Source organism: Perognathus longimembris, chromosome 1, assembly GCF_023159225.1.
Source record: "Perognathus longimembris pacificus isolate PPM17 chromosome 1, ASM2315922v1, whole genome shotgun sequence".
Taxonomy (NCBI): domain Eukaryota; kingdom Metazoa; phylum Chordata; class Mammalia; order Rodentia; family Heteromyidae; genus Perognathus; species Perognathus longimembris.
In genome coordinates this window covers 159,201,585-159,219,641 of record NC_063161.1, presented here as the reverse complement: position 1 = coordinate 159,219,641, position 18,057 = coordinate 159,201,585, and the positions used below count along the sequence as shown (strand labels likewise).

The window sequence follows — 18,057 nt, the reverse complement described above, 5'->3', positions numbered from 1 at the left end:
CCCTCCGCCCTCGCTGCCCCGGAGGGCGAGGCCCGCGCCCGGGAAGGCCGCCTGGCAGCCGGGGCGAGGCGGGCTCTTCCCCTGGCGAAGCGCGGTATCACACAGTGGGTTCGCCATCGGTGTGATGGCGCGGGGTTCCTCTTCCATGAAAACAACACAGAACAAAGCTCCACTTTTAAAAATGCCATGGTATTTTGCCACCCTTATGAAAATCTGTCAGCGCTGTATCTAATCTTCTGGTGCATAGAATATCAAAACAGGCGCTATTGAAGGCATGGCACTTCTGTTAATACAAAAATGTCAGCCTCGCCGTCTCCCAGCCAGCTGCCGACAGCCTCTTTCCAAGCGAGAAAGAAAAAAACGCTAAAGTTTCTTCCCCTCGTGTTGTTACTGCTCCCCAGGCCCGGCCCGCGTCCGAAGAGCCAGCGCGCGCTCCTCGCCGACATCCTGCGTGCCGAGTACTCGAGTGGGCTGGGCGCCCCGGAGGCCCCCCGGCCGGGGCAGCGCTGAACCACCTCCACCCGCTCCCCGCCACCCCGAGGACCCCAGGCCGGCGGCGGCAGCGGCGGCGGAGGACGCACCGCTTCTCGGAAGGCTCTTGCGAATCCGTCCAGATTGCTGTCCTGCTGAGCCACCTCCACACCTGGGGGGTGGGGAAGGGGGGGTGCAGCTGCTGGGACACCCCACCATGGCAGCAGAGCCCCACTTCCTGAAGAAACCCAGCCGCTGTGCTCGTATGCGCATGAGTTCTAAAAACTGGAATTGAGCTCATGCAAAAGAAAGGAAAAGTATTTGTCCCCTGCTTTCTTAATGTGCAAATGCTTTGTCACCGGGACCCCGAGTCTTGGCCTGCTGAAGAACCCCTTGAGTTTGCAGCGCGCTGGTCTGCCTCTTCTCCCTCAAACGCCGCCGCATCACCGCGCTGCTCCCCCTTTTATGTCCACACAACTCTCTCAGGGCTAATTGATTTACTGTTGCCTTTTTACTATTTGCCTTTGAAGTCAGAAGGCACCAGCGCCCCGAGCTGCTTTTTCCCATCCACCCCTGGCTCGTCTGTAAGAAAGGTCCAGGGCCTTTGTGCTGTGACCCAGACCCCAGCTCCCCTCCACCCCCATTGTTTTTTCTGGGAGGTTTGAAGGAGGCCCCCCGGAGTGTATTGATTTCCCAATAAATGTAAGATTTGGACATTACGAGAGGCCCGCAGGAGAAGGCTGCCGCGGATCGCAGGCTCCGGCCCGGCCTCTGCTCCCCGCAGCTGTGTGTGGCCTGGGACGTCCCAGAGCCCTGGAGCTCGGCCGCCGGGAGGGGTGGGGTGCGCCCAGGTCCAGGCCTGGGAAGATGGGCTTGATGGGAGGCTGTGGCGGAGCACGGAGGCCGCGGCCCGGCCGTCCTGAGAACCAACGGGAACCATCACAAAAAGTGGCCACCGCGCATGTCAAACCCACTAGGGCAAATCTGCCGCCTTCCTTTCATTTATTTCACTGGGGTGGGGGGGAAGGGGGAGACCCCCTCCTGGGACAGTCCACCAGGGGATTTGTGGGCCCAGGAGTTACATTCCTGCAGGGACAGGTTAGACTCCTAAAAAGTGACTTCAACTTGTTAACACGTGAGTAACTTGCCAGACACACTAGTGGGCCTGCTTCTAAGTAAAATTAATAAATTACCTAGTTAATAAACACGGATTTAGCAGATCTGGGGTTCATATTATCTAAATTTAAATAACCTTAAAATAAATCTCTTTTTACAGCTCTTGACAGATTACACATTTCAGTATCAATTAGGCAAAGCTTTAGCCTAATTCCACTGTACATATTCTAATTTTGTGTGTATTTTTAATCATGGTTTACTAATTTCCTATAGCTAACCATTTCCCTGACATAAGGCTAGTTGCCACATTAAAATCAGAAACTTGGAATTGGACTAGAATGATGAAACTAGCTTTTTCCTCCCATGGGCTTGTAAAATGCTATTTTTGGAGCCCCAAGTAACCCCAGACTTGCTACCCTAGCCGTCCACCTCCCCTTCCCCACCCCAGTGAGGCCTGGCCTGCCCGTTTGTTCCCCGGTCTCTCCAGCCCAGGAGCCTGGGGCCAGAAGGGTGGTCTGACAGCCCAGCGGGCTCTCTTATTTCCCCCTTTTTCCCCTGGAGTGAAAGGTGGGTTGGTTTAGGGCACAAAATAGAAGCCTCTCGGCAAGGCAGGTTAGCATCAGTGCAATCCCTTCAAATCCACTCACTACCCGAAGAAAAGTCCAGGGCTTTTCCCCCGGAACATTTAACGTGCTGGAAAAGGCGCTTGGCTGGTCTTAAAACTAAGCCACCACTAAACTTTATCTCTCCATGTGCTCCATCAGGAAAAACAGCCAGGCCCATCCGTGAGGGGTCATGGGCCTCTCAAAACCAGCCCGGGTGGGGGTGGGGGGGCCGGCACCCCCAGAAGCCTGGCCTGGAGGCTCAACTTCAGGGGAAATGGGTTGAAATTCTCCTAAGCTTCTGTGAGGGAGAGTGGGTGAGCCGAGGAGCCCCGGGAGCCCAGAAAATGGCTCGTCACTCCCCTGGGGTGGCCTGTGAATTCTTTGCCTTGTATCTTCATTGAGCTCACCCAGCACCAAGGTTGGGAACTGAGAAACCAATTTAGCCTTGTAAATGGATGAAACAAGCCCACCTCGCCGTCAGAGGTGGTGAAGTTATTATTACCGATGTGCTGTGCAGGACAATTTAGAATATTGTAATTATAAACTTGTAGGGAAGCCTTGTTCTTCATTAATGTAAGATATGAAGTCGCCTCTGCGGTACAAGGACAATTACACAGTGGAGAATGTGTCTGTGGTTTACTCTGCGCTGTGTAAATGTGAGGGCCGTTGCTCCAGCCTCCTCCTCCACTTCCACAAAATGAAAAGCACACCGGTGCAAGTTGTCCTTTGATAGATTTTTAATATGATTTTAAAGAGTTTTGTTTGGTCTCATTCTTATTCAATGAGATTAATTTAAAGCACTTATCCCCTGGGTTTAAGTCAATCCATGTAGGATTTGGGCAGGGTTTGTTGCTTGGGGGGTTTTGTTTGCAGGAGGCTATGAGAGACTCCTTGCCTACTTCATTAACCCTGAGTTGGGGACAGTCCCCCCTCGACCCCCGCCGCCGCGGAGCCGGGGATTTACCAGCCCCCATTCACATGCAAAAGCAGAGGGGCTCCTTGACTTAATTAGCTGCTGTGCATTTTGCAAAATTAGAATAATACCCTCTCGGGCCCCCGCGAGAAAAGCCCGGCCTGGGTGAGGGGGGCGGGGCGGAAACAGTAGCAGACCTGTGTTTTGGGGGGTCCCCGGCCCGAACACGCACCCCCAAACCGAGCACCGGCTCTCTCCCACGGCAGCCCTGCCGGGACGGGCCGGGGCGGGGCGGGCGGGCCGCGAACCGTCGAGGCGCGGGCATTTCCGCCCGGGCGGCGGGCTGCAGGTGGCGGGCGTGGGGGAGGGGAGCACCTGCGCCCCGGGCCCCCGTCCCCGGAGCCGGCCGGGTCTCGGGAGGCGACCCCGGCCCTGGGAGCGGGGTCTGGCGGCCCGGCTGCGGCGGGCTGGGTCGTCGGCCCCCGCCCCGCCCCCACCCCGGGATGGCGGGGGGGCCCCCGGCGGGCGGGCGGGGCCCGGGGCGTCCTCGGGGCGCGCGCGGCTGGGGCCGGGGCGGCCCGCGGTGGCGCCGGGCTCGCGGGGCGGCGGGGCGGCGGGGTGGCGCGGCCGCCTCGCCGCCCATCTGTCGGCCCCGCGCCGCGGCCGGCCGCCAGCTGCCGACGGGCCCGGGGAGCCGGGCGCCGACCCCGCCGCCCCGCCGCCCCGCCGCCCCGCCGCCCCGGACGTGCGCGGGCAGCCGGGCCCCGGATGAGGAGGGCGGCGCGGCCGGGCGGGGGGCGGGAAGGGCGGGACCCAGGCACCGGCGCCGAGCGTTTGTAAGAAGTTTATTTCCACATTTAGAAAAGGGGGGATCCGAGGGGCCGGGCGGGCGGGCGGGCGGGCGGGCGGCGCGGGCCGCGGGCTCACGGGGTCACGGACACGGTCACGGGCGCACGGGTCACGAATAAATAACTCCATATACACTTTGCACACGGTATGTACAGCGGGCGGGCGCGGGCCCGGCGCCCCCCGCCCCCCACCCCGCCCCGGCCGGGCCTCACCGGGGCTGCGCGGCGCGCGGGAGGACGCCCGCCAGCGGGGGCAGCGGCGGCGGCGGCTCGCCCGCGCCCTGCAGCCCGTGGATGAGGATGCGCGGCACGAGCGGCCGCTGCAGCGCGGGCGGCGGCGCGCTGGGCCCGCGGTACAGGTAGAGCGCGGCGCCGGGGTCCAGGTTCGAGACCAGGCTCTGCGGGTAGAAGTAGGGCGACGGGAACATCCGCTGCAGCGCCGAGTAGTTGCCGGCCTCGGCCAGCAGCTCCAGCCCCACCGCCGTCTGCCGCTTCCACTTCGTCCTGCGGGGACGGAAAAGGCGCGCGGTGAGCGGGGCGGGCGCGGGGGGGCCCCGGACCCCGACCGTGCGACGCCGCCCCCCGGCCCCCGCGGAACGCAGGGAAACGGCGGTGGGTGGGCGGCGCGGCCCGGGGGCAGAGCCCGGCCGGCGGGGAGTGGGAGCCTCGGGTCTGCGGCTCCGAGGGCCTGGACGGCGGCCGCCCGCGGGCGGCGTGGGGGCCCCTGGAGGCGGGTGTTGGGGTCCCTCACACCGAGGCCGGGTGGCCCAGGACGGGGCGGCAGCCCAGGACGCCCGCGCCCCGCGCCAGGCCCCGGCTCCGCAGGAGGCGAGGTTGCAACCGGAGAAACCACGAGCGGGCTGCGCGGGCTTGGGGCAGCCACGGCCGGCCGGAGCCGCGGGGGCCGGGGTCGGGGGCGGGGGGGGGGGGGGGCGGGGGAGAGGCCCGGGGCGGCCCCGCAGCCCGAAGTTGGGAGGCCTGGGGCCGGGCCGGGCGGGCCGGGCGTCGGCCCGGAGCCCCGGGTTCACCGGGCCGGGTCGCCGGGCGGGCGGGTCGCTCGGGGGGGGGGGGGGGCCCAGCCACCGCACCCCGCTTCCCACCCTGAATTATTAATCGTCGTCATAATTGTGTAATTACTGAACCGGGCCTTAATTATTGATGCCGGGAGCCGTCGCGCCGTTCATTATTGATGGGGCTGTGTTCTGTGGCTTGTTTATGGAGAGCCCCGTGTCCCCCCCCCCCCGGGCGTGAGTGTGTCACTATGCGGGCCGAGCGTGCCCGGCTCTCCCGGTCCCGGGGTGCCCGAGTCCCCGGGGGGGGGGCGGGGGTCCCCGGAAGCCGGTTGGGGCCGAGGCCGAGACGGCGGCCCGGGGCTGCGTGCCGGTCCCCGCGGGGTCCCCCCCGCCCCGGGCCGGGCGCGGGCCTCACCTGCGGTTCTGGTACCAGGTCTTGACCTGCGTGTCGGTGAGGCTGAGCGAGGCGGCCAGCTCCATGCGGTCCTGCACGCTCAGGTACTTCTGCCGCTCGAAGCTGCGCTCCAGCTGCGCCAGCTGATGGTCGGTGAAGGCCGTGCGCGCCTTGCGCGGCTTCTTGAGGCGCACGGGGGGGCTGTCCCGGGAGCTCGAGATCTCGCGGTCGCCCTCCTCCTTCACTGCGGGGACAGGCGGTGCTCAGGGCCCGCGCCTCCGCGCGCCCCGGCCGGGCCGGGGGCCCCCGTGGAGCCCTCGGGAGAAACGGAGGCGCCTGGGGCCGGGGAGCGGCGGGGGGCGGAACCGCGGGCGCCGAGGGAGCCCGGCGCCGGACCCGGCCGGCGGGGCTCGGCCCTGGGGGCGCCCTGCCTCCCTCCTCCCGCGGGGCGAGCTCGGGACGGAGCCGCCTCCCCGGCTCCCCGCGCCCCGGCTCCCCGCGCCCTCCCTCGCCGCGCGCCCGGCGGCTCCTGGCTGTGGGAGACGTGAATCGGGTTCATGGAGCCACGAGGGAGCGAGCGAGGCTTCCAGCCGGCAAGGCCGCCCTTCCCGGCGAGGGGGGGGGGCGCGGGGCTCCCCGAAGCCGCCGCCGCGACCCAGCCACCTCCGCCCCGACAGCCTTCAAAGTTTAAACAAGTTTGAGGAAACCGCGATCGAAACCACGATGGGGGCTGCGGACATCGCGCCTTTTAGCCGCGTGGCCCACCGGATTCATGCAAACCTCCCCTTCGGAAAGAAGAGCTGTGGCCCGCGCCGGGGTGTGGGGGGCTCCACTCCACCCCGCGGCCCCGAACTCGGGGTCCCCGCTGCATCTCGGCACCCCGGGCCCTTCCTGCTGGAGCAGGGCCGCTGGGTTCAGCTGCTCGCAGCGCCTCGGGCTGCAGGTAGCCGCGTCCTTAAATATTAAGAGCGAGGAAGCTTTCGTACAGAAACGGGGGTGACTGCCTTGCTCCTAATGAACGTCCCCTCGATCGATCCGGATGGTCAGCTGCCCCCCAAGCACACTTCCCCGGCCTTGGCTCTGAGGAAGTGGTCTCCACGTTTGGGGAGGGCCCCCCTCCCCTTCCCACCCCAAGGCCTCTCTAGGTGTGAAGGCCGGGGAGGAGGCCTCCTCTCTCCAGGGCTCCTGTAGTTCCACTTCAATGCCATGTGGGCAGCCGGCCTCATCACCTCCCTGATCAGATATCATCGGGGACAGGAGAGGAAAATTGATATTCCAATTATCTTAAACGAAATGGAACCTCTTCTCAAAATCCTACTTGGGAGCCAAGGCATAAAAGAAGCAGACCGCCGTGTAGCACGCGGCTCCAGACCCTCAGCCCGGCCACAACGCTGGGTGCCCGTGGTGGTTGCTGCAGACTATAAATAATGAAATGGGATGCTATAAATTACATCTACATCGCCCCCTCCCTTGCCTTTCTCCAAGGCAAGTTTCCTTTGCCTCTGTCCACAAGCCCTGGAGGAGAAAGGTGATTAGACTCAGGGGCCGGCACGAGCCTTGGCTTCTTCCTGGTGTTGTAGTTCAACGTGTACATTCGTTTTTTGGAAGTGGTAGATAGGTCCGGGCCAGCGGAAGAAGGCCTGACCATCCATGGAGGAAATGAAGAAAAACGGCATGGCCCCCAGATAGGTTTCTACTTGGAATTAGGGTCTGCCACCAAACGAACATTTGCTTGGGAGGAAACTGTTAAAGAGTCTCCCCAAATCTGTGTGACGGCTCAGGTACAAAAAGAAGCCGGGAGATGGAGACCCACACTAGTACACCCGCGCTGTCCCTCCGGGCAAGTGCCTCCCTAGAAGGGCTTCGGGATTTCATTTGGATAGAGAAGAAGCCGCGAGCAGCTCTAGTTTTCTGCTGGAAGTGCAGCTCCGTGGCTGCCGTCTCCAACACCCCCTCCTCTTGATTTCTTCCTAGGAAGTTTATGCCTGTGCCCAACAAGCAGCCAAAGTCAAGAGAGTGACTTCAGCTCTAAAACGAAATAAAGGAACCTTTTCTCTCCCTCTTGCCTTTGCCTTTTCCTTCTTTCCTCCCTGCCTTTCAGCCTCTTTCCTCTCAACACAGCTTCTTGGTTAAAATGGAGCAAAAAGGAACAGTATCAAAAACAAATCTGTGAGGCGAGGGAGACCCGTGAAGAGGCAGCGCCCAGCACGGGGGGCCCGGGCTGCTTGCTCGGCCGACTCGGGGGCTCCCAGATCACTGGACTTCATAGCTCAAAGCTCTTAAAACCGAATTCAGTGCGAATGCAGTGTGTATGTGGTGTGGGGGGAACCTTCCCCAGGGCTACACCTCTGAACCCCACGAGCTCCAGCCAGTAGCCAGGCTGTGGGGTCTCTTTTGAAGTGAGATTTTCTTCTTCAGAATTCACAGGGCCCAGGGCACTCCGAGTCCACTGAGGAAGGAAGCCCAGCCGCACGGGGAAATTCAGAAAGGAGCAGGGTGTGCTCAGCGCACTCGGGCTCCTGTGGGCGCCCCTCTGGGCCTCCTACCACCGCCGGCTCTCCCGGGCCTGGGGTCCGGCCGGCTCTGGCCAGCACTGCCCGCGGGGACGGGGTGCAGGTGGGAGTTGAGAAAGTTTGCTTTGTGGGTGTTGGGGAATCGCCTCCCCGGCCCCCGACGTCCCCACAGAAATCTCTGTGGCTCAAAGGCCCAGCCAGGAAGCCGGCAGAGAGGTTCCCACCCAGCCGCCCGCCCGGCTGGGCCCGGCCTGGGGTCTGGGAGTGCGGCCCGCGCCGGTGCCCGCGCGCATTCGTTCGCTCGAGTTTTAGATGCCGGGTGGTGGTTTCCTTTCTTTCTCTCCGAGGGAGCAGCCCGTCCTCCCCCCAGCGTCCCCGGGCGCCTCTTCTTACCTTTATACTCCGAGTCGGAGGAAGTCGTGCTGCCGCTCTTGTCCAGCTTCTCTCGGAAGTCCTCCCCGGCCTTGGCGGCGAGGCGGCCCCCGGGCTCGGGCGCGGCGGGCGGCCCGCAGCTCGAGTAGGGCGCGCAGGCCGCGAGGGGCTTGCAGTCGGCGAGGATGTCCCTGATCAGGAAGGAGGAGGTGACGGTGCGCGACTGGGCCGGGGCCGAGAGCGGCCCGGGCGGCAGGGGGGGCTCCGAGGCGGGGCCCGACGCCGAGCCGCCGCCGGGCCGCGGGGCGCCCGCCTCCAGGCAGTCCCTCCCGGGCGAGGCGGGCGACGAGCAGGCGCTGCTACTTTCCGAGCGCGGGCTCAGCTCCAGGGGCGAGCGGCAGTCCCCGAGCAAGGGGTCCCCCTGGGGAAGGGCGGGGCTGCCCGCCCGGTGCGAGAGGATGGAGTCGATCCCGAAGCCATTGGAGCCTTCCATCGCCGAGGAGCTGCGGCCGGTCCGGCCCCGGCGCTCCCCACCCACCCGCAGCCCCCGCCGCCGCCGCCGCCGCCGCCGCCCCTGCCCCTAGCCGCGGGCTGGCATGGGGAGGGCGGGCCGGGAGCCGGCGGGCGCCGCGGACGGAGTTCAGCCTCGGGGGAGCCCGGGAGCTCGGGGCCCGCCGCCGCCGGCGCGCATTGGATCCGGAAGGGCTGAGCGCGTCTGGTGCCGCCGGCTCCGCGGAGCCGCCGCCGAGCCGAGGGGGGGAAGGTGGGAGGGTCGGAGGGAGGAAGGGGCGGAGGAGGGCCGCGCCGGGGCGACGCGCGGCGGAGCCCCCCGGGCCCCGGGGCCGCGCGCCCGAGCGGGAGTCCGGATCGAGAGAGCGCCCTCGAGCCCGAGCCCCGCGGGCGCCCGGCCCGCCGCGGCCCGCGAGGGCGGCCGGGTCAGCACCGCGGAGAGCGGCGGCCCGCGCCCGGCCCCCGGCCCCGCCGGCGCGCGCGGTCAGCACCGCGGAGAGCGGCGGCACCCGCGGGGGCCCCGCGCCCCCCGCGCCCCGCGCCGGGCCGTCAGCACCGCGGACAGCGCCCCGCGCGCCCCGGCCGGCCGCCGCCGCGCGCCCGCTCCGCGCCGCCTCCGCGCGCCGTCGCCTTCCCCCCCTTCCGTGAAAAAAACCAACTTGTGTCACTTGTACTCGGGGCGGATTTTTTTTTATTGTTGTTTCTCTTTTCCGGGGTGCCGTGTTTTTTTAAGGGCCGCGCCCACGTGTCCCCGGCGCGCGCGCGCTGATTGGCCGCGCGGATTTTGGCGGTGATGTCACGGCTCCGCCGGCCGCGGCCCGGCTCCGTCCCGCTCCCCGGGAAAGCGGCGCGGAATTAATGACCGCGCGGCCCCGACTGCTCACCGGCCGTGGCCACGCGGCGGGCGCTCATTAGGCCGCTGATGAGGCCCCTGATGAGGGCGATTAGCCGAGGGGCGGGGCCGGCGCCCGGGGGGACGGCGGGGCGCGGGGCGCGGGGCGCGGGGCGCGGGGGCGCGCGGGGGCTGCCACGGCTCCGGCCCGCGCCCCGCCCGGCCGCTCACCGCCCCGGGCGTCCGCCGCGCCCTCGCACACCCTCCCTTCCTTTTTCTTTCCTCGCTCGCATTTTTCTTACGATCGGGGAAAGAGCGAGAGAGGGAGAGGGAGAGAGAGCGAGAGAGCGAGCGCGCGCTTCCTTCGCGCGGGGAAATTCCACGGGGTGTTTTGGGGGCGTTTCCGCTGGGTTCTCGATGTTTCCGAGGGGGGGGGGGTGCAGTCCTCTCCTCGGGCCTCTGAGGGCCCCGCGGTCCCGGCCCAGGGCGGGCAAGGCCTGGTCTTCGCCCGTGAGCCGCCGCGGCCGCCTCCCCCGGCCCCCCCGGGCGCGCGTCCCGAGCGATCGGCGCTTTGCTCCCCGGCCAGGACCGCGCGCGAGCTCGCGGACGCGGGGGCCGGGGGCCGCGGCGGGGCCGGGCTCGCCGGGGCCGGGTTTCCCCGCCACGGGGCTCCCCATCCGCGCCGCTGGCGGTGCCCGACTCGGGGGCCCCGGGGCCCGTGGGTCGGGAGCGCGCCCGGGGCTCAACTCCAGGTACCGTCCCGGGATCGAGACTCGGGTCTGCCGCCGCGGGGCCCCGGCGGGACTCGGCGCCTCCCCGCCCCCCCCCCGGCCCGCTGCGCCCTCCTCCTCCTCCTCCTCGCCCAGGCCCCCGGAGAGCCACGCCGCGCCCCGAGCCCACGTCGGCGCCCCGGATCGGAACCGCCAGGCTCCCGCGGACGAGGACGGCAGCGGCCCCGCCACACTCGCTTCCCCCCGGAGCCCCCGCGGCCTCCCGCCCGGCGCCCCGCGCTCGCCCCGGCGCCCGCCGGCAGATTGGAAGCGGCCGGGCCGCGGGCCGCGCTGGGGGCGAGGCCCGGCCGCTCCCCGGGGACGGCGGCCCCGCTCGCCCGCTCGCGCGCTCGGCTGCAAGCTGTCGGCGCGGCGGAGGGCGGGGCCCGCGGGCGCCGGGCGCGGGGGCCCCGAGGGGGCCGCACCTCCGGGGCCCGCTCCCGCCCCGCGCGCCCCGCGGGCCCCTCTGCCTCGCCGACGCCCCCCGCGTGGGGCGGGGCCCGCGTGGGGCGACACCCCCCGAGCCCCGCTCCTTCCCCGGCCTCCGGGTTCAGCGCGGGGTGGGGAGGCGCGGAGCCCGCGAGGGCGAAGCCGGGCGGCCGGCGGGGCGGCGGGGCGGCCCGGGCTCCGCCGCCGGCGGGCGCAGCCTCCTCTCCCCGGCGGGCGCCGCTTCGCTCGGAACCCGCGCCGCGCTCGGCCCTCGTCCACATGGCGCCTTTTCGTTGTGGTTTTTCTTCTGGTTCGGGCATTTCTAGGTCCACTGCCGGCCCCGCCCCGGGCGCTTCCCGGTCCCCTCCCTCGGGGAAGGGCGGGCCCAGCTCCCAGAACCGCGGTCACCGGCCAAGGCCCGGGACCCCCTCTTGCAGGTCCCCCACCCCCCAGCCCCGTGTTCTCAGGGAGTCCACGCCTCAAATCCTAGGGCCCACTCGCCCTTTGAGATGCTTCCCTCCCTCCCTCCCTCTTTTCTTTTTGGCAGTAGTGGGATTTGAACTCAGGCCTGCTCCTTGCTGGGCAGGGCGGGGCGCTCGACCACGCGCCACCACCCCAGCCCAGCCTTTGGGTTGTTTGGCGCGGGGCTCGTCCGCTTCCGCTCAGGGCCAGCCTGGAGCTGCTGAGGTGCCCGCCCTCCCCGGGTCTCCCCTAGCTGAGGTGAGGGTAGAGGGTGAGACCCCTTCCCGGGTGGGAGACCTGCCGAGGGGAGGGGCGGGGCGGGGAGAGGCCGGCCTCGGCTTTTCCTCTGCTACAAAGTCAGAGCCCTGTGTGGGGGGGGGAGGGGGGGTCGGGGCGGGAGTTCCAATCCCGCCCCCCCAGTGGACTCCGGGCGGGCTGGGACTGGGCTTGGGGCCAGGGATGGAGCGGGAGGCTGTGCCTTCCTTCCGCCTAAGCCTGGGCCCTGAGCAGCTCAGCCCCAGAGCTGGAGCTAAACCTGCGCCGGCTGGGGCCCACCTGGCTGGGAGGGCGGAGCCACGCACAGAAGGTGCCAGGCCCTTGTGAGGATGCTGCCCGCGCCAACGGTGGCTCCCGTCCACCCTCGCCCCGCCCCGCAGCTCGGGCAGAGGTGAGTGTGGAGGAAGACTCCAGAATGGACTGCAAAGTCACAAGCCTCTCTAGAAATCTTTTTTCCCCCGTTTGGTCAGGGGTTTGAACTCGGGGCCTGGGCGCTGTCCCTGACTAGCGCTCTACCGCGTGAGCCACAGCGCCACGTCCACAAATCCTTATCTTTAAGTGGTGTTGCTGAGCGCTGGTGGCTCACACCTGTGATCACACCTGAGCTCGGAGGGCCCCGGTTAAAAGCCAGCCAGCCCAGTCAGAAAAAGTCCACAGAATTCTTATCTCCAGGTAGCCAGCAAGTAACCGGCAAAAAGCCAGAAGAGGAGCTGTGGTTCCAGGGGTAGAGCACCCGACGTGAGTGAAAAGGCTAAAGGGGCAGCACCCAGGCCCTGAGTTCAAGCCCTAGTGCCAGCTCAATCAATCAATCAATCAATCAAATGCTATTTTCTCTATCATGGATTTTTAGCTTTCGATTGAAGGCATGGCAGTAGAATGTTCTTACTTGCTAAGGTTTTTGTGGCCTCCCAAATTTTGTACCTGTCTCCGACAAGCCCTGCTCCGCAGCCCTGAGAAAACCACACCAAACAAAAAGGCAGATTGCTCTTTCCCCATTGTCTCCTCCTGCCCAAAGATAGGGGCCACGCTGCTCTCTTCCCGCAGATAAGGGAAATTACAATGTATGCGCAGTCACTGCCAGCACTAGCTAGAGCTGGAGTTCACAGTGAGTCCCTGCCCCACCCAAAGCCAGCTCCCTCCCTCTCCTCCAAAGCCAGGGCCAGCTCCCTCCCTCTCCTCCAAAGCAGGGGCCAGCTCCCTCCCTCTCCTCCAAAGCCGGGGCCAGCTCCCTCCCTCTCCTCCAAAGCGGGGGGGGGGGGGGGGGGAGGGGGCTGACTGTTTTGTTTTGATTTTGTTGTTGTTTGTTTTATAGAGCAGAGTGGAGGATTTATGCTTGTTTAGGTCAAAACCCTATGGAGACAGAGAAGGGACAACCCAGGTTTGAGGCCAGCTGTGGAAAATGTTAGCTTGATCCCATGTCTACAAATAAGCTGGACAGGGCGTCACAAGGTAGGCACGCAGTCCTGCCTTCCTGGGAGGCAGAGTGGGAAGACTCGTGGTCTGAGGCTGACCTGGGCTGGAGTGAGAGACTACCTGAACACACACTAGAGCCAGAGGAAGGCTCTGAGTTCAGTTCCCAGCGTAGCCCAAACTAACCAGCCAATCAAAGAAACCACCAAAACCCTAAGGGAGCTCCTGGACCCAGGAAGACAACTCCCTTCCATCCTTCCTTCCTTCCTTCCTTCCTTCCTTCCTTCCTTCCTTCCTTCCTTCCTCCCTCCTCCCTCCCTCCCTCCCTCCCTCTCTCCTTCCGCTCAATGCTGGAAGTCCTGCCTGCAGTGCTTAGGAGGGCTGAGGTGCAGCTCTTGCCCGCACGCTGGGGGGGGGGGGGTGCTAAGTTCCATCCTCCCCATAAAACCATCCCCTTCACAGACCATTTCCCATTTGAAGATTCACATTTATAATGTACCTGCATTCAGTTCTACGAACCTGTGTAAAACACCAGCCTACCCTCTTAAAGAAGGGTCCAAGCATGAAAGGAAACAGAAAGTTCAAGCAAACGGAAAAGTTTTGTTCCACGTGGATAAAGCACCGGATGGCGCTGGCTGTAGGCTGGGCGGTCCCAGCCCCTCCTCCCAGCCCCTCCTCCCAGCCCCGCAAGTCTGCCTCTGCCAGGAAGGAGTGCCGCTCTTTTGGGCTCCCTTCATTTTGAGACAAAAGACAGCACTAGAGGTTCTGGATGGATGTTTCCGAAATCCAAACCTGGGCTGGGCATGGTTCTGTAATCCCAGCACTCAGAGGCTGCGACAGGAGGATCTCAAACTGGAGCCTGCCTGGCCTACATACGGAGAGTGTGTTAAAACAACAACAACAACAATAATAAACAAGCCAGTGCTGGTGGCTCACGCCTGTCATCCAGCTACTCAGGAGGCTGAGATCTGAGGACTGAAGTTTGAAGCCAGCCTGGCAGGAAAATCCGTGAGAGTCTAATCTTCAATTAATCACAGAAAAAGCCGGAAGTGGCACAAGTGGTAGAGCACCCGCCTTGAGTAAAAAGGAGCTCAGGGAAAGCTCCGTGCACAGAGTTCCAGCAAGAAAAGAGAAAGAAAAAAAAAAGCCAGGACCAGAAACCTCCTGGGAATAGGAGTTGGGAGTTGGGTGTGGGTGTGACTGAAGTGCTTCCCCTTCTAGCTTCTAGAAGCTTCTGAAAGTCAAGTAGCAGACACCACCATTAACTACCACTCCTGTGGATTCTCTACTGTGGAGAATCCTTGGCCGCAGTCAGACTTTATAACTTCCTTTCCCTCCTTCTGGCCAAGAGAATTATCTGGTTATGCCAAAGAGGGAGAGGGGAGGGAGGAGGCCGAGGCATGGAGGAATGAGCGCACAGATGGGCGGATGGAGCTGGAGGTCCGCGCTGGTCCCAGCCCTGCTCCCGCGTGGTTCTCCAAACCTCTCTCTTCCCTTGGCTCCTCTCCACATCGTTGCCCGGCTCACCTGCCCTGCCCCTCCTCCCGCCAGTGCACACGGCCCTGCTAGTCTTCCAGCTCAGCAGCCAGAGGAGGGTCCAGATCCGCGGGTCCCAGCGGCTCGCCAGCCTCTGGTTCCTGGGGACTGTCAAGCCCGAGGCTGTCCCTCCATGATGCCATCCTCACAAGGCATTATGGGAGTGCGATTAGGAGGGCTTCCCCTTCACGCGTCTTCGTGAAGACATTGCAGGGAGATGCCAATGGTCTGCGGTCTTCTTTACACAGTGGGGGGGGGTGTCTCGTAAGATGAGTTTCCAATCCCCCCAGCCCCCTGGCCTGGAAACTGGGTCAGAAGGGCGGGCATGTATGCACAATAACTGCCTCCCCTTGCTCCTCCCAAGCCAGGCTCAGGCGAGGACCAAGGTTTGGCCACTGTGACAGGAGTGGAACCAGCCCAGAGACACACTTGGGGCTCCAGTGAGGAAGAAGCTAGCCTGGAGGGGAGGGATGGTCCCAGCGGGGGCAGAGCCAGGAGCCTCCCCCGCCTCTGCCTCCCACTGGCCAGCAGGTGGTGCTGTTGGACAAGGAGCTGGGGGGGGAGGTGTCTGCAGAGCAGCTGTGGATCTGGGAGGGAGGAGCCAGGGCTGAGGACCCAGAGAACGTCCAGCTGGTGTGACAGTCCCCGGAGTCCCCGGTGCCTGGGTGACGGCAGGGTTCACATCTCGGAAAAGCCGTACGGGGTTGGATGTTTGCATGTGGGGATGACCCGGCCTTCGGGGCACAGAGCCAGCTCTGAGTCCTTCCTGAGACTTCCGCCTTCTGATGTACTCCCCCCACCCCCACCCCCCGCCCCCAACCCCGCTTTGCCATAGAGGATGTCAGAGCCAAGAAGTTGTGTGGAGCCGGCACTGGTTACTCACTCACGCCTGTAATCCTAGCCACTTTAGGACGATTGCTGTTCCAAGCCAGCCCTGAGAGAGCAGCCCACGAGACGCCCGCTCCAAAACGACCAGCAAAAGGCAGGTCTGCAGGCCTGGCCCAAGTGGTGGTATGCTAGCCGAGCAAGCACAACGCCCTAAGTTCAAGCCCTCGTGTCACAGACTGGTGCACACACGGCCTGGATTGAAAGCATCGTTCTTCCCAGTGCATGCATTTGCCCCTCTGAACGCCTTGCCCTTAGTGAATCAGAGGACTCTAGATTCTTGCTTTAGTAATAATTATAATCAATTCCTAGTTAGCTAGAGCGTAAACGTGCCAGGCCCACGCTGGAGCCAGCGGCTCCCGCCTGTCACCCGGCTCCCCAGGAGGCTGAGATCTGAGAATCTGGGGCCAGGAACTGGCTTGGGAGGCAAAGGCTCTGGGACAGCGCGCAGGTCCCGAGTTCAGCCCCTGCCCTGGCGCACAGAAGCGTTGGGCTCTGGGCGGATCACACCGCCCCCTTGTTCGAGGCCCACGGCCGACCTCAGCCTGGGAAGCGTCCTGGGGTGCGGGGTGTTGTCTCAGGGCGAGGCACAGAGGGGTCAGGGTGCTTCCTCCTCCCGCCAAGGCCCTGCGGGACGCGGCCCGCCTCCTCCACCGCGCCCACCCCAGCCCAGCTGTTTCCAGCTGCTCCGGCCACGCCACACGAGTGACACGTTTCCTTTTCAGACCTCCAGGCCCGAGTGTGGTGCGGTTAGGAGCTGGCACCTGCCGTGCTCAAGTGGTGCAGTGCCTGGGTAGCACGCTCAAGGCCCCGAGTTCAAATCCTGCTACCACCCCCCAAAGAGAGGAAAAGCAGGCACTGGGAATGGCGGCCTCGGGAAAGACACCGCGATGCGCCTGGGGACGGCACCCTTGGCGTCTCCGAGCGCCGTCGGGGCGCAGGGGTCTCCTTACGGTTCACTGGTTTCCAAATAAAGACTCGGGAGGAAGAGAGCAAATGTGAAGTTTAAAATAGATCAGCATATGGGGTGGGGGGAGAGGAGCTGAAGACTGACGTAGAAAGTTCTAGAAAGTCCAGTAGCCCGTGACCTTCAGCCACTTGCTCTTCTGCAAGCAACCTTTCTTCCTCCTGGTGTGTGTGTGTGGGGGGGTCCCGCACCCCAGTTCACACCGCAGAAATCCACCCTGACTGAAGGGACCACAGCCCCAGGGGGCCGGCTGGTGAAGAGTGAACCCCTGGCTCTCCTGGCCCAGACGTCACCCGGGGAGCGGGGGGTACAGTGAAGACCCCCCATGCCTGGCGCTGCTGTCCTTGAACCCCTCGCGGGCAGAGCCATGGACTCCCCCACAGCTTGGGCTTCTTTAAACGGCCTTGCAATTTCCAAATACACACTTTGAGAGCAGGCAAAAGGGGGCAGAGTGAGCCTGCTTGGGGAAGGGGGGTCCCCCGGGGAGAAGGGGGTGGTCACTCATGGGGGGGAAGTCTTTCCAAAAATAATTCATCTAGGACTGGAATCAGAAGTCTGGCAGGGCCTGCATCAAGATGGCGGAGGGGGGGGTCGTGGGTCTAGGGGTGGGCGGAAGGGGGGGTCATGGGTCTAGGGGTGGGTGGAAGGGGGGTCGTGGTCTAGGGGTGGGAGAAAGGGTATCCGAGGTTCTAGGGGTGGTTGCAGCCCACTGGGTCCTGGAGGGTGGGAGTAGGGGGGGTTGTGGTCTAGGGGTGGGCATAGTGGTCGTTGTGGTCTTGGGGTGGGCATAGCTGTAATCGTGGTCTAGGGGTGGGGTGGGGGGGTCGTGGTCTAGGGGTGGGCGTAGCGGTCGTCGTGGTCTAGGGGCGGGCATCGCTGTCGTCATGGTCTTGGGGTGGGCGCGGTCTAGGGGTGGGCGTGGTCTAGGGGCGGGCGTCGCGGTCTAGGGTGGGCGTGGTCTAGGGGCGGTCGTCGCGGTCTATGGGTGGGCGTGGTCTAGGGGCGGGCGTCGCGGTCTAGGGTGGGCGTGGTCTAGGGGCGGGCGTCGCGGTCTAGGGTGGGCGTGGTCTAGGGGCGGGCGTCGCGGTCTAGGGTGGGCGTGGTCTAGGGGCGGGCGTCGCGGTCTAGGGGTGGGCGTGGTCGTGGGGCGTGCATCGCGGTCGTCGTGGTCTGGGGGTGGGCGTGGTCTAGGGGCGGGCGTGGTCTAGGGGCGTGCATCGCGGTCGTCGTGGTCTAGGGGTGGGTGTAGTTGCCCATCCGCAGCGTCCCCTGGCGCACGGCCCGCTCCTCGCGGTGGGCTCGGAAGGCGCGCTGGCGGTCCGCCTCGGTGGGGAACGTGTCCAGCTGGGAGACGGCCTGTGCACAGAGGGGAGGAAGACGGGCGGGTGAGGCTCCTCCCCCGTCGCCCCGCCCCGCCCCCACGCCGGAGGAACAGCAGGAGTGGACGGGAGTGGGGACAGGGCAGACCCAGCGCCACGGGCTCTGAGCTACCGCAGGGCACAGGCTCAGAGTCACCGCACAGCCCCCGGCCGCCCGTGCCACCCACCACTCAACCCAACCGTGGACTCGTGACCACACCTGCCATCCCACCCACGCGGGAGGCTCAGGTCTGAGGGTGGAGGTTCAAAGCCAGCCCAAGTAGGGAAGTCCACGAGATTCTTATCTCCAATTAACCACCAAAAGCCAGAAGCGGAGCCGTGGCTCCAGTGGTAGAGAGCCAGCTTTGAGCACAAGA

The 18,057-nt window shown here is 65.1% G+C and overlaps 3 protein-coding genes across 4 annotated transcripts in view; 1 reads left to right on the top strand and 2 right to left on the bottom strand.

The window, feature by feature from the left end:
- Positions 1 to 1,190, top strand: part of Ddx31 (DEAD-box helicase 31) — a 66,238-nt gene extending 65,048 nt beyond the window's left edge. For both annotated transcript variants that reach the window (XM_048345521.1, XM_048345512.1), the window contains one exon: positions 402 to 1,190. In XM_048345521.1, coding sequence (XP_048201478.1) covers positions 402 to 510 — 109 coding nt within the window. In that variant the 3' untranslated portion in view covers positions 511 to 1,190. The remainder of the gene's footprint in view (positions 1 to 401) is intronic.
- A 2,972-nt stretch (positions 1,191 to 4,162) lies between these two features.
- On the bottom strand, positions 4,163 to 8,738 carry Barhl1 (BarH like homeobox 1). The gene is made up of 3 exons (XM_048345532.1): positions 8,267 to 8,738; positions 5,382 to 5,604; positions 4,163 to 4,457 (listed from the first exon to the last, which is right to left on the bottom strand). Exons 1-3 carry the CDS (start codon positions 8,736 to 8,738, stop codon positions 4,163 to 4,165), a joined length of 990 nt encoding a protein of 329 aa, XP_048201489.1.
- Positions 8,739 to 17,547: 8,809 nt separating this feature from the next.
- The window catches only part of Cfap77 (cilia and flagella associated protein 77), a 107,987-nt gene continuing 107,477 nt past the window's right edge, over positions 17,548 to 18,057 (bottom strand). The window contains exon 6 of the mRNA XM_048345479.1: positions 17,548 to 17,678. Coding sequence (XP_048201436.1) covers positions 17,556 to 17,678 — 123 coding nt within the window. The 3' untranslated portion in view covers positions 17,548 to 17,555. The remainder of the gene's footprint in view (positions 17,679 to 18,057) is intronic.